The following is a 16131-nucleotide window of genomic DNA, read 5'->3' as shown; positions in this document are numbered from 1 at the left end:
CACGATATCAGCTGTGCACCTGGATCTGGAGTGAAGTGTCGCTCCAACTCTGAACTTTCACGTGAAAAATGGCAGATCACGTAACCCAGGGAGCACGCAAACAGCTTTAAGATTTAAAAAAAAGAAGTACAATGTTTAAACAGGTGTGCACGGCAATTCTCGAAAAAACCCATCTGGCACCAATATTCATGAGGACGCAGAAAAGAAAAATAAAAGTGAAAAATAAAAGCGAAAAATAAAATAATGCTTATGTGTTGCAAAATAGAATGAACTATAAATACAGCGACCAGAGGATACATGGAAGCTTGTAGATACGAGTTGAGGTATATGTCGTTGAGGTGTGGGCAGGCAAAAATCAGCACCTGCTATCTCATACAGTATCACATCAGCCGTACACGAGCACTTTGAACCATTAGTGTTCACAAATTGTAATCACTGATAGGTACTCGTTGTGAAGGTTTATAGGTCTCGCCTGAGCCAGCTCATGCGCTGGGTGCGAGACATTTGTTAAGTGGATTTTCAAAGTGCTACCACGCGTTTTTACTGGCCTCAAGTTTGCGGTTAAGCGTGTGTGCATGCGCGCAGCTGCCATCTTGCTTTCCTCTCGGCCTTTAGCAGTCGCTCTCCCTAAGAGCCCCCTCTCACCCCATCCCTGCTGCTCTTTCACACCAGCCACTTCACGCGCCACGCCATCTGGCTTTCCTCTCGGTCTTTAGCCGTCGCTCTCCCTCAGAGCCTCCTCTCTGCCCCTCATTCATTCACTGCTAATCCTCTCTCGCCCTCTACATTTGATACTTTCTTTTTTTTCTTATTATTTTCTGCCACACATTTCTACCTTTCATTATTGTTTCCTAGCCCCACCCTGTCCAGTGTTGTCTCTCTTCCTTACTTTCTAGTGTTGTCCCTCTTCAGTACTTTCTTGCTTCCCCCTTGCTCACCTTTCACCATCTACCCTCATCTTTCCCCTTTCACTGCATCTCCCTCTTCCTTTCACTTCGACTCTCTTTCACTGTTGGCGCACCTCTCCGCCTTTCTCCGGTTTCATCCTCATCTCCTTTCACTCAATGACTACACAGAGAACCCCGCCACAGCCTAATAACTACACAGAGAACCCCTCCACAGCCGGTTACATTTAATTATGCTGAAAAGGTCTTCACAAAAACGCAGAAGAGCTGAACTGAGGGTCAAGACACAGGCTGAAAGCTGAGATTTTCCCACGGAACTGTGTCTGAATATGCAGACAGCGTCGGGCCACTTTTTCCCTTTTACATTTTTAAAGTCCCATGGGGGCGGATGTGTCCTTTTACAGAACACCAACTGCTCACAGGTCTTGGCAGCATCCAGCGCTGAAGCACCTCATGACGTGAAACCCAGGTTTATAATACTTTATATTTAACCAATACAAGCACATTCTAAGAAGGACAACTGTACTGTGTTTAGAAGTCTGCACACAGTCGCTGCCTCTGCCCCCTCCTGGGGTGGAACGCCGTGGCTAGAAGCAGGGGTGAATGATAACACTTATCTCCTCTACAGAACAGTGATTTATTTTTACTTTCAAAAGAAGCTGAAGTAATTTGGCATTTGCCAGCCCCACCCTTCATGACTCTCGAAGCATGCCAGCTCAATCACGTAAAAAACTCGCCTCAGGAACGGGGCAAATTCACAACACCATGCAAAATTTTATGTTGCCTATGAAGTGCTCCGGAGGCCAGAATAAACGGCCTTTTAAAGTCGTTTTGCTGTTACTGACCGCTGGTAGATGGCGCTGCAGCACCGCTGTCTTGATTCCCCTTCTGGAGGTGCTTTGTCCCTAGCCCGAAGCAATAAAGCGAATAGTGCAGCATAATTTTAAGACCATGATGAGTGCGTCATTTTGGGACTCTAAGAAGTGCTGAGCCACATTAAGGACATTTTATAGAGTGAAAATATATAGCATTTATAATAAACGTATAGAATATCTAAATATATACTGTCACTAGCGACAATGAGCCAAGCTGTGTATGCACCTGTGTGGGGATTCTGAGCTGAAAAACCTTCAATAAATAGCTGCAGGGAAGGAGAAGTGAGACGGGACCACGTGGGGTAAAATTAGTTCGTAACGCACTAAAAAGCGAACAACTAATCGACTGTGGAATACTTCATTTACCAACTTCGCAGGACTTCTTTTACGAAATATAACTTGTCCACACAAAGGAAGTTTTACAAGAGAAATTTCTGAAAGAACTTTTTGCAACAGAACCGACCACCTAAAAAGCACCTTGGGTCAATTTTACCGTGCAGGCCTAGTTTTAGCGAAACGTTTTCTTCTGCTATTTTTCGAAAGCTTGCAAACGTCCCGACAGACATACATTTTTGTAAAGTAAAAAAAAAAAATACAGGTAGTAGACAAGAAAAAATCCCTTGCAAATCCAGACGGATGACGGGGGGAGCACATGCGGCGACTGTCACTAGGGGCATCAAAGTTTTCTTTTTATTGTATTTCTATGTTTTTTCTCCAAAAAGTTAACACACTTTCCACACAGATAATTAAACTCAAGTTTAAGTCAATAAAAAAAAGGAATGTACATTGTAGTATAATTTAACACAGCTAGTCAAAAGTATACAATAATGAGAAGCAAATCAATACGTAACAGCCCAGCCTATACCATAGATGTCCTTTTATGTTGGAATGTATTAACATCTTCAAAACAAGCATTGTTATAGACCTTATAAGTACTTAACCACACAACAGTTAATGTTGTTGCACCAAGGATATTGTGCTGCATAACTAAATACTTATAAGGTCCCAAAAGCGAGACCTATTGGCTATGCCAATGCTTGTTTGTGATGTAATCTGCACAACGTGAACCACAATGGAGAATGCGATCCTTTTTTACTGCCAACTGATCTCTAACTCTCAAGAAATTAGTGAGCCGCTCATCGACTTCTCAGCAGTTTTGAGCAGGTGAATTTTAGTGTGCTCTTTAAAAAGTGGTTTGGTTTTATTTTTTAGTAATAAATGTACATCTTCTGTCCACAATAGACAAAGTACAATACGCATATATGGCTAGTAATGACTAAAAAAACCCTTTTTTTTAATTAAGCATTTTTTTATTGGCACAAACATGCCTCATGTACACAGATAACAATACTGTTAAGTTAAACATCACCCTAAATACAATTTATATATACAAATGCAATGAATTCAGAGAAATGCATTTCTCAAAACAAGCTAATAAATATGAAGCAAATTATACATCTACTAATTTGTGTATATATACAGAGCGTTAGCAAATATCAATTATTACATAACATGTTAAAGGTTTCGATGGTTAAGTAATTGAAAGGCACTCTGGGGTAGCAGGTTTCCATTCTCCATTACTTTGGGTATATTCTGCAATGGAATCCAGCATTTATCATGGTAACTAAGTCGACGAAGGCATTTTCAGGTAGCCATGTGACCAACAAATAATTATAAAAGGGATGACTTCATCATGACTGCAGTATTGGAAAATACATCTTTTTACAGGGACAAGAGAATTTGGGATTTTTTCCAAAGCAGTAAAAAAAAAAAACTACGACGATCAAAACTAGGGCAATGAGCAAGTAGAAAAGAAAGTTTTATCTTAGTCGCACTGATGTACAACAACACAGATCAAATTACAGACATAGCTCAGGTTCTTTAAACATTTATGCAAATCTATTATACCACATTACCTTGAAAGCCTACTCAAAAAGGCAAATCATTAGATTTGAATGCAAGTAAAAAGTTTGACAGCCTTACATGCAAAAGGTCAACATATACCCAAATACTTTTAATGTGCATTTTTTGTAATGCTTTGTCATGGCTAAACGTCTGGCTTCCCTTACAGCAGATTCAGTGGGGAAATAGAGAGATAAGGTCATAAAAGGGACTGAATGCTACAATGTGCCCTCAGTGAAATAGTCATGATCCCATACAGTCTACTTGTGTACAGCAGATGAACTGTAGATGTTCAATAAATACTTATCTTTTCCCACCATTTTCAGTAAATGCTTTTCAATAACCTAAGATATCAGATTTAATGAAATTAGTAGATAATTTGTGAGCTGGGTAAATATATATCATACTCCTGAAGACTCACTGACCAAGACAAACTGCTGAAGGAGTCTTTCATCCATAAAAAATGATAGCGTAATACAAGCGCTCTCCTGATACATAAACTAAAGACATTAACTCGTAGCTGCGTCTCAGTCTCATTACAAGGCCCCCATATGGCTGGCGTGGACACTAGTGGTGTCACCAACAGTATTCTCCTTAATAGCATATTACAGTAAATACATATACCAAAAAAACTGATTTCTCAATTTATTAATAGATGTGCCACATTTTCTAAGATTTAAGTAGTGTGTGCCCCTAGAATCATGCATCCTTAAGAGATTCCAAAGAGAAGTAATGACCAATATCAACTACATTTCAAGTAATATACTTGACACACATTACCTTACATTTGGTAGTGCAGATATCCCGGACCATACATTACACATATATTAATGTTAGATGGACAATTAAATTAATTTAACGTTAAATCTTTCAATAAACATTTAAGTATTCACACTTGGCTCATCCAGCAATATTTTGTAAGCTTCAGAGTTCTAAATGTCACAGAAATTAAATGTATTTTTAAGACTGTAGTTCTAGCACAGCATGTAAACTCTGCATGTCCTAACTTCATGAACGTACTAAGATATACCCCTATGTCATTTTTCAATGCGTCTCAACAATAGTAATGCAACTTAATACGGCATACAATAATCTGAACACACTTCAAAATGTTACAGTATACTAAATGTTAAATATAAAGTAGCAGCCCAACTTGCAAAAGAAAGATCCATGTACGTTTAATAGGCATTCATTATTATAAGATACAATGACCATTGGTTCAAATGTTCCTATGGTGTAATGAGAGAAGAAAGAGGAACACACACAGAATATGGTAACTTCAGCACCACAGTTGTGTGCTCACAAAATACATTCTATCAAGTAAGCTCTTAATATTATGTTTATTGTTTTTGGCTGCACTGTTCGAGTACAAAGATCACACTGACAACAATACATTAAATAGAACATTGTAATGTAATGGTTTCTATTGAACATGCTCTCTAACTGGCTACAAGAGCGGTCGTCTTTCTCATCAAAATGTTTGGTGAAATGTATTGGAAAAGGTTAATTTTGCAGTAATGCTCCTATACAAATCTTACTCACATTTTTGGGAAAAAGTTACCTAGAACACTTTGTGAAAACTTTCAAATGTGAAGAACTGAGACACTGTGTAGAATTCAGACAATCATCACCGGAAGATGTTTGCCTGCTGCAGTACACAGTTATCATATCAACCTTTGCAACCGTTAATTCTTTACTTCCTGAAATACGCCAGGATTTGGATCCAGCCACCACAGCTATCAAGGACTACTCTCATTCTTTCTCCAAATGCACTATTCTATAATCAATCCTTACAGTTTTTCCTCCCTCTTCTATTCCACGCATACATTTCCTCCTTTCCTGGGCCTCTCCATAATATTGTTTCCATCTGAGTGGACACTTACTATGTCTACCTTGTAACTGTAAACCAATGAAAAACCTGCTTAGCGTTATGTACAACTTACTACTATCACTGTTCTTCTTTATGTCCCATACAGATCTCCTCTTGCTCAATTAACCCTTTGAGATCTGGGCGCTACTTCCGACTCATCTTTCAGAATAATATATCACAACTGCTCCATTGTCTGTACATGTCAATACCTATTTTGTAAGATATGCAAAAGCAGAACTTTCTTAAATGTTCAGTTACGATAACTTCACTCCTTCCCTCACTCTTCTCTATAATGTTCATCTATTCTCCTTGGATGACCATTCATCACTATAGCATCACTAGTCATTTTTAACTCTGCAGTGTATCTGCTCTTTGGATTGCCCACACTTCCCATAGTTCTCAAATAACTCTTTCTCTTCCAGCTATTCCAAGTTTCATTTTCTAGACCTTTACTCGTGGAATTGCCTCTCCTTACATCTTTCTTGAGATCAAGTCACTTCCAGTAGCACCTTTGGCACCTGGTCCTAAATTTTATTTCTGTTCATTCCTCTCTATTCTCATTACTTTTTCTCACTTCTACTGCATGCCTGAATATACAAAGTTTTCTGATGAGAATGTCCATATTTTATACAAGATTATTAGGGACGAACCAAAGTATGTGAACCTAAGCAATCAGGCATGTAATCAATTGAAGATCATGAACCTGGCAAACTGTTTGTAGCTTTTCCACCCAGAAAGATACATATTATAATGGCTACCTCAAAACGTCCCATAAGTGCTAGGATGCTATGAAATGCTGAGTTAGGAACGGGGAGATTAATGTGCCAAACAGCCTGAAGGAAACTATCACCTACAGGGATCTCCACACGTTTAATTTGTTATTCCAGAAAAGTGGTCCTACTCTTAGACTGCGAGTGATGCTGGGGGTCACAGGTGCACAGTGTGCAAGCCCCTGCCCAGGTTAACCCTGGCTCCTGTGTTGTGGCATCAGTGCTGGCAGAGCATGAAGAGAATTACTTGTAACCATTAACAACGTCTCTCATAGCTCTTTAATAACCTAAGTCTAAGCAGATTCCTCAATTTGAAGCTTCAAAGTAGGTCATGGTATGAAAAAATGTCAACAGAAATGCGTCCACGAGAAATGCATTAATGTTGCCTCCGACTTCAGCGACATCCTAACAGACTACTAACTGGAAAACTGTGGCTAGTACTCAAACAGAAAAAAGAATTGATCACTGTTATATCTTGTGTTTCCCTGCTGCTCAGCTGGTATGCATGTCATATGGAATGTTGGATGATTAGAATGTGAGTAGTTCATGAATGTCAGTTGAGTGAGGGCTGAGCAGCAGGACAGCTGCTCCTGATGGGGTTGTCATTATAACTTATATCTTTACATCTTAACTAAATAAAGCAACTTAAGAATCTACAGTTCCAGCTTCCTTCCGATTACTTCATTTGGCGACGAGGATGGTTTTTTTTTTTTTTTTTTTTTTGTAGATTCTTATGTTGCTTTATTTAGTTATGATGTAAAGATATAAGTTATAATGACAACCCCATCAGGAGCAGCTGTCCTGCTGCTCAGCCCTCACTCAACTGACATTCATGAACTACTCACATTCTAATCATCCAACTTTCCATATGACATGCATACCAGCTGAGCAGCAGGGAAACACAAGATATAACAATCACCAGCTTCGGTAATAAAGTTAGCAGTTGTTACTAGAACCATTAAAAAGTATGTTTGCTATGAATGATAAAAAACACAATTAGTTCAAAGGTAAATAAAATAATCTTGTAAAAAAATAATCTTTGGTTGTGCCTTAGAGCCTCGATTTTTATAGTGTGCTAAAATCAGGAGAGGAGGGAGCGCCATTAACTTCAGCGGTTTAGCTGTTGTAACAAGACGCAGGGGGAAACACTATTTTGATCTAAATTAAGTAAGGGAGGTAATAGAACTTGCTATACTTTCTCCAGGCATAAAACAAACTACATGACGCTAATGACGAATAAACAAAGAGCTCAAAAAGAAAAAACACACATAGGCCACAAATGTGAAGGGGTATTAACCAAAAGGAGGATCTGTAAACAAAATATTACTAACTAGTGGCAATTTTCCATATTCATGTAATCAATTTTTAAAATAAGAAAAACTTTTTATTTTACATACTGTGCTGCCACATTTAAGATAGCACGTCAGTTCTGCTAAGCGGGCCTCTTAAGGAGAGAAGGCAAATTACTATTATTCAGACTAGCCAACTTTAACATTGTGTCCAAAAGCTGCAAGGTTCATTTTAGGTCCTGGGATAGTCGCTTTCAAGTAGAATACCATAATATGTGCAGCAAATTCTGCGACAGTACCGCAATCTTAGTGACATTTAAATAATGTCAGGGGGATTAAGATAAGTGCTCAGCATACTTTCATGTTAAAATGAAATTAAATATGTGTTCATAGGTGTGACTGAGAAAACAGTGGCATATACAGTAGCACTGTGGATGTGCATTACACATTATTAATCTTTGTAGCACTTCTTCCCATTATACGTACACTACAGGTATTAAGCGACAAACAGCGTCAAACTCTTGGAATGGGTTGCAACAATCATCTGAATCCCCTAGAGCAACAGGTTACTACCCCTGCAATCACCATGAGGTTTTGCTATGCGAGATCCCCGACTGGTAAAATACAGTCAGTCACAATCACAAAAAGAAATACAAAACATTTCCAGTGCAATTCATTTTATGTAAATTTTCCTTGCCCATATTCATTATGGCCAACATGAAAAATTGAATGAATTTTACTATGCAGAGGGTCGACGAGCCTTGCCCTATTCCCACAGTCATACCAACTTTCAAGTTTTACATAGCAACTCGGGACTAAACATTTATGTTGGTTTTTATGATGAAAAATGGCCAGATCTGTGTTCTGGTTTCTGAAATTATGTACTATTTCTTACTTTACACAGACACTGCCGATGGTGTACTCTGCTGCTAAAGGAAGCAGGGCTGTTTTCTTACTTCCCCGCATAGCACAAACAGGACTAAAGTAAAACAGGATATCATAATACATTTACTCCTGGTCAGTTTTAAGATATATAATAACATATCACATGTGCAATAAACGTTTACACAAAATGGTCAGTAAGCCTCGTCACTCTATAAAGAACTGACCTATATTCTACAGCTTTTAATGTTAAATTACCTGTTAAAATGACTGCCTTAATTTGACTAAACAGTATTCTTTTACCATCGTATTACCCTTCTTCTTCATGTACTCCTGGGTAAACAGAGATTACGTAGAACAAGGTCCAGCCTTGTGATTATCAGTAACACACAGCAAGCTGTATGGCGATTGTAGGGTTAATGGCAATTCAAGCTACAGCGCCAGAACCACACGAGCAATAGTGCAGGAAGGAGAGCGCTCATGACCAGTGAGGTGGACGTTACATAACAAGAATATTTAAAACTGTTTGTATAATTTAACAAAAAATAAAAAGGCATGTCAAGCAGGGACGCTTGCACTTAAATGAAAGGTAACTGTGGAAGTGTGAACAATGCCCTATTAATTTCTCTTGAAACATCACCCCAAAAGGCTCTAGCAGAGTCTTTCCCCGGGAGCCAGGCCATGCAGCAGACGTTCTACTAGAATTCTTTAAAATTCACTGCAGGAGGGAGTCGATGACGGCTTCGGGCTTGGACGACCGCTTCCTGTTTGAACACAAGAGAAGAGTTTTAAAATTCCATTGCATTTGGCAAATTGATACAGTATAACCATGACGTCACCTCTCCATAAAAGGCAGGTACTGAGAACTGTCACGTCTTCTTAAAGCGGGCGGGGGGTGCCTTGACATCAGTCTGCCCCTTTAAGCCAAAATACCCTTTCTACTTTCATTCAACCAGAAGTAGACCAACAAGTGGAAAATGAAAACAGCTTGAACCCTTTCCAATCTATTCACACATTCAACGGCCCTCGCGTCATCCAGCGAGTAAACTAACCCCTCTGCAGTGGGTTTACAGCTTTTAAAACGGATCATCACATACCCCTTGAATAAACCTTTAGGCTGATATAGAAACCTTTAGTTTCAATGCAAATCAGAGTAAGACACGATTCTAATTAGTGCTAAGAAAAAGTACTTCAATCATTGAATTATTTCGACCTAAAGCAGCGGTGGCCCTCCATGAGGGCGGAGGAGCGCCCCACAAGCCACGACCCACAACCCCCTCCCCCCACCACAAATAAAATGATAAAACAAACGGTTTTTAAACCGGTTTTATTATTGTTTTATCTTGATCCCCGCGGACCCGTCCCCAGGACTCTGAAGAGCCTCGGCGGCGGGTCCAGGGGATGACACTGCTGTGGGGGAGTGGCAGTCAGGCGCGCAACACCCATTGGCCTCAAAGGGCTTCAGCACCCCCATCCCCCATAGTGTGTGGCAGCCCGGGACGAGACACTTCCCGGACCCGCTCACAGCCGCACCTGAGTACTTCAGAGGTCTTTAAAAGACCTTGTGCATGTTAATGGGGCTTTGATGTTGTTTCACCCCTTCTAAGAGCCCCTGCAGCTCGACTCTGCCGATTGCCTAAAGATTCAGCCCCCCCCCCCGAAATTTGACTCTAGTTGCGCCTCTGGTGGTAGTGCACTCCCATGTCCCTTCCCTGCACATGAGGGTTTGGCCTCATGCACATTGAAGCTTTCTCCAGCCCCAGCTGCATTGTTAGGGCTGGAGAAAGCAGGCACAGGCTCCCAGTCTGCCTGGTAGTGCGAAGTCCAAGCGCTCAGGTCAATCCTGACACTGCTTTCCTGCTGCGTCATGATTGGCCACTGTGAAGTCTGGGAATCTGTCCCAAAAGCAGGTAGAGCTCGATGGAGCGGACGGCGGAGGCACTGGTGATCAGGAAGTTTAAAAAAAAATATATATATATTATTTTGCCCCACACCTCCCCAGCTCCCTTCTCCAGCTCGCCCGCCCATCACTTAGGCACGAGAAGGCCCCCTGGTGACCTAGACAGTTTAATCACACAGAAATGGTGAAAAAAACTGAAAAACAATGTAAAGAAAATAACATTAGCAAAGTAAACTATTTGCTATCAGCGTGGCTACCTTTCCTGTGGAGCGGATGGGCACATGTGATAAGGGATAACAGTGTGACTCAAAGCACAAGAGAGACAATGGGCTGGCATTCTGCTCTTTGCTGTTGTGGACGGAAATTTTATATATAACCAAAGATTACAGGGACGTTTTAGTTAGGTTCAGTTTTTACACACACAAAGCCATAGAAATGAGTTAGTTATTTCAAGTAGCGCCCTCCCCATGCACAGTTTTCTCATGAGTAATGTTACTGCAAATGTTATAGTGATAATATCAATGAAGAGGTCATGAGTGATGTAATATCTGGGGTAATTAGCAATGAATGTCAATGGCATGAGTTATAGTTACTTGAATTACCTCGAACTATAAAAGCTAAATTTGTATAGTTTTCAGTGGGTAAAATCTGAACCTAACTATTACGTCCCTGTAATATTTGTTTTTTTTGCGAATTTCTATGGTTTAAAAAAATATATATTTCATAACCATAACGTCTCTATAACCTTTGGTTTTTCTGTAAATTTCTAGTTTTTTCCAACATTAATTAAGATGCCCATCGCAATGCACAGTGGGTGGGGGGGTTGGACGCAGGGTCTGGCCTGGCATTGTGCTGCCCCCACCCAAGCTTGCTGCTCCTGCAATCCCCCTCTTTGCCATCCATTATCCAAGTACATGGCCCTGCTTTCTCATTTTAGGGCTGTGTGGCCGTTGTTCCACTACTGTCTTTCCCGCCTACCCTGAACAGTTAGTTAGCTGCCCCATCCACCGTCTCCCTACCCTCTGTTGTCTGAGTCATACACCAGCCCACTCCATGGTCCGATATGCTGTCACTGCCGTTCATTTAGCGTGATGTCCCTGCCCACTCCTCCTGTCCTCTGTTGCCCAAATCTATGCCCCATCATTGTCCTCATGCTTAGCCTTTGTACTAAGTTTGCTGCCCCTACCCTCCTTTCCCCTGCCTTCCGATGTCTGAGTTTATGCCCTTGCTCCCTCCTTTTTGCCCATCATCTTCCAATGGACCTACTACTGTCCATCTTCTCTACTGTGAGTGTTCTATTGTACTGGGCATGGTCAAATGGCTGCAGTCTGTCCCTGCCATCTCCACCCTGCCTGTCCGAGTTCCATGCCCATATCCCTTCCCTCCTGTCCTCCATGATCCATTTTGCTGCCAATCCCTTCTGTCCTCCATGCTCTGTTGTGCTGCAACAGCTCCCACAGCCCTGCGAGGTCTTTTGTGAAGCCCCTTCCCCCTACACCCTCTTGCCTGTGTCCAGCCACTACCCCTCCCTTCTGACCTCCATGGTCCTTGGTGTATGGTTCTGTCCCCTACTTCTTGCCTTCCATGGCAGTTGAGCTGCCTCTAACCCTCCTGCTTGCCGTGCATGGCCTTCTGGGCTGCCACAACCTCTCCCACCAGCTCTGGCGGTCAGCTTGCTGTACCTAACCCCCACCTTCCCTCCGTTGTCTGGGTGTATGTCATTAGTCTCACTGTAACCCTCCATGGTGTGTTGTGCTTACAGGGCCCATTCCGCTTACCCTCCATGATCAACCTGCTTCTCCTGTCTTGCCCCTTAGGCTCCTGCCTTCTATTTACCATGTGCAGACACCTACCCCCTCCTTTCTGCCTTATCTGTTGTCGTGCACCTGCTCCCTCCGTCCTGCCCTTCTTTGTCCGTTATACTACAACTGTCCCTCCTGTTGGTCTGTCTGGTAGGGTCAGCTTGGTACCCTTGCCTCTTTCCACTCTGCTCTCATTTGTTCACTTGCATGGCCCTGTCCCCTCACCATTGCTTTCCATGATCTGTTGTGCTGCACTGCCACCCCGCTTGCCCTGTGAGGTGTATTCAGCTGCTAACACCCCTGACGCCTGCCCTGTAACATCAGTTTGGTGCCCCTGCTCATCTCTGGTATCCGAGTCCATGTCCCTATCCCATTCCTCCTGACCTTCGTGATGCAATTCACCATACTTGCCAACTTTTTGAAATTGGTAAGAGATTTTGGAAAAAAAACCTGGGAAATGGATTTTCCCCATTGACTTGCATTGAAAAAAAGAGTAGATTTTAGGCAGGAGACAGATAAAATAAAGTAATTTTGCCTGAATCGGGTCTGTTGGCATGTCTGGTTGTACTGCCACTGCCTCTTCTACCAACAATGGTCTATTATATTGTCACAGCATTTCTGTCTTGTTCAGCATGGTTGGTTTGTTCCTCCTGCTTACCTTTCCCCTGCCTTCCATAGTCCGTTGTGCTGCCACTGCCCCTGCCGCTTCACATCCTGTGATTCTGGGCAAATCACTTAATCTCCCCATGCCCAAAATCAAAATGAATGTGTCCTTGTGTAATGTACCTGATGCTCAAGTAAAGCACTCCAATACCTTCGGGTCAAGTCTGCGCTATATAAAGCTGCAAAACAACAACACAATTAAGTGTTTTGCACGCTTCTGTCATTGGGCTACCTTTGGGCTCTTTTTTATTTGGTGGTCATCTTGGGAAACTTATTTGTTATGAAGTTCCCTAATCTCATCTTTTACTGCATTATCCTCATTAGACATTGCTTCCAGTTTTCCACTACGATTCCATCAAAATGGCATTCAGATGTGCCACACTTTTGGCATAAATTCAGACTGTTAGCACTTTAGTTGTTCATTAGAACACTGTAGTAAAGCTGCTGATCACCAGGGAGTTAATTGGCAGTCTTCTGCTGGTGCTGAACAGCATGTTTCAGTCTGCATGCCAGAATGTTTCAATAAAATAGAAGAGGAAGATAGTTGAGAACCTGCTTCAAATGTGTCCAAATCTTTCTTCATTTGAGATGTCATCAATGATGTCAGGTAACTATAACTGAATTTCTCTGGTTTTGTAGAAGTGAAATCAGAGCCGAACTATAATGGCCCTGTAACCTTTTTTTTCTTCCAGTGAAAAAAAATAATAAAAAAAAAATAATATATATATATATATATATATATATATATATATATATATATATATATCAATAACCCACTCACAACCCCATTCAACCTCCTGTACACCCACTCACACACCTTTTCACAGACCTACACATACCCTTTCACAGAACGCACAATTTCACTGGTTTTGTACAAGTGAAATCTGAGCCTAACTATAACATCCCTGTTACCATTGTTTTTTCCAGGGAATTTCTATGGTTTTTAGGTCTCACCTAGGCAGCGCTTGCGTTATCTCAGCGGGACAAGCTGTATTCAGGATATGGACTTCAAAAGCTCCACCCATTTTCCAGGACTGCCCCTGTTACATGTGTTGTTACTCAGAGCTTGTGAGCACTATTTCTTTCTTTAAGCTAGAGCAGTCGAGACCAGTGCCCCTGGTTTACAGAGCTTTCTTATAAATACGGTTGTAAATCTTGCTCTTAGGCTGCCACATTTGCTGTCCAATCAAAGACCAAAGTCTGTTTGGCTGCAGCTGCCTCCTCCTCCTCCTCCTCCTCCTCCTCCCTCCTGCTTTTGAAACGCACGGCCGGCGTCATGGTCCCTGCCTTCCTATGGTCGCTGCTGCCACAGTGTCAGAGCTCAACATGCATTTGCAATGCAATAGGTCTTGTATTTGCGAGTGTTTGAGACAACAATGCCTTTTATTTCTGTGTTTTGAAAACCTGCAAGCAGTGCGTAAACATGCACTTTATACTTATAGTCATTGCTTACGAGAAGCAAGGCTGGTAGTAACTGTGCCTCTTTTACTGTCAGCCTAGTTTCTCCTAATTAAGGACTATAAGTACAAAGTGCGTGTTTACACACCGCTTGTTTTTACGTTTTGTCGCAGGGCGCTACACCTGTTTACACTGTAATATTAATGTCATTTGTAAAATCAGAGCAGCCTGTAATGATAGGTAGGCACCTCTACTGCCCCTCCGGAGGGCGACAGGAAGCTGCCCAGTATTTCTTTAGCAGTTCTGAAGCAGCGTGCACACATAATGACACAAAATATGTACCTCACCTAAAATGTACTGAGAGGGCCCGTTACATAAGGAGGAAATGCCTATTATGCCTCACCCTATTACAGAAGAAAGTGAAATTGAAATTTTATGTGTTCACCAGATTGACTTTAACTTGTAGAGTACGTGGGATGGCTAGAGTGTATGTACTTTTCAATAGTTACTCAATGGATACATAAATGTGAACTATTGGATAATGGAAGGAACCATACATAACCTATGTGTAAAATAATGATTGTATCATAGGCTAATTCATGTACGTTTGCAGTAAAAGTTAAAAATAGCAAGTATTTACAAAGCAATTGGTCTAGCATTTGCGAGAGTTTGAGCTTTTGGCATTGTGAATGACAATGCCTTTTTATTTATGTGTTTTGAAAACTTGCAAGCAGTGCATAAACACACATTTTGTACTTATAGTTGCTGCTTACGAGAAGCAAGGCTGGCAGTAACTGCACCTCTTTTGCTGCCAGCCTTGCTTCTCAAAAGCAAGGACTATACGTACAAAGTGCGTATTTATGCACTGCATGCAGGTTTGCAAAACAAACAAATGGTATTGTCGTTTACAATGCCAATAGTTCAAACTCTTGCAAATGTGAGACCTATTGCATTGAAAATGCTTGTTTAACCAGTAGTCACGTTTGCATAGTGGTGGAGAAAGGGGGAGGGTCCTCCTATCAGCTCTCAGGAATTGCGCTGTATGGGACTCACTGGAGGTAACAGGAGGGCTTCTTGGCCCCCAAGAACCATCAACATGCAAGGGGACTTCATCACACCAACTAGTAGTGCGCTAGGAGGTGAGTTTGCAGAGTGGTGGTGAAGGGGGGCATGGCCTCCGGCGACTTGGCAACCTCTTTATCGTTCCCTGGGCCGATTTCAGTCCAGGGACCTCATGCCCAGTGCCAGGCCGTTTTGTAATGGGTAGGTGGTGATTCCTGCAGATGGGGGTGGGGGGTAGTGGTTCGGAGAAGCCCCCCATAACAGTGAATTAGCCTTAGGGAGGTGTTGGTCCCCAGAGCACGTGTTCACTTTAGCATGTGGTCGCATGAAGGTGGTGGTTCATGGGACCTGGGGGAGTCCGAAAGGCCCCAATGTTATTAAATAAATAAGTCCCGGGGAGGTGGTGGTCCCCACGGTATTGATTAGCCCCAGAAGGAGGGAACCCGTGCGCCCCTCCTTTATTATGCCAATGTCCCCGAAAGCCAATTATTAACGAAGCGTGGAAGTCCACCCTTCGGGTTTTTTCTGCTGGTTCGCGCCAAATTTTAAATCAATATTTTTTTAATGCTTTTTTGGGCCTGTAGGACCTCCCCCCCAAAGATGCCTGGGGGTCATGGTATTTCTACCCTGCCCCATTTCTTTTTTAACGTTTGTTTCGGGGACTTGGCACAAGCGGAGTCCCAAGATAGCTGCCAACACTTCCTGGTTTGAAGTGTTGGCAGCCATTCATATCTCAGTATGTGATCGGGGGGGTTGCGGATCCTCCAATGTCCCTATATACACAATTAGAAATGTCTTTAAGTAACTCCGCAA

General features: G+C 42.0%; 1 protein-coding gene across 2 annotated transcripts in view; it reads right to left on the bottom strand.

Annotated features, from left to right (window-relative positions):
* Positions 1–3586: 3586 nt before the first annotated feature.
* Positions 3587–16131, bottom strand: part of KIF3A (kinesin family member 3A) — a 302929-nt gene continuing 290384 nt past the window's right edge. The window contains exons 17-18 of one of the 2 annotated variants that reach the window (XM_078684196.1): positions 7216–9257; positions 3587–6890 (exon numbers count right to left, since the gene is read on the bottom strand). In XM_078684196.1, the coding sequence (XP_078540322.1) occupies positions 9209–9257 (49 nt within the window). In that variant the 3' untranslated portion in view covers positions 3587–6890; positions 7216–9208. The remainder of the gene's footprint in view (positions 6891–7215; positions 9258–16131) is intronic. The other variant, XM_078684197.1, reaches the window with a different exon arrangement.

Source organism: Lissotriton helveticus, chromosome 3_2 (assembly GCF_964261635.1).
Source record: "Lissotriton helveticus chromosome 3_2, aLisHel1.1, whole genome shotgun sequence".
Classification (NCBI taxonomy): domain Eukaryota; kingdom Metazoa; phylum Chordata; class Amphibia; order Caudata; family Salamandridae; genus Lissotriton; species Lissotriton helveticus.
Note: the sequence above shows the minus strand (reverse complement) of the source record. Positions and strands in the feature narration are given on the sequence as shown.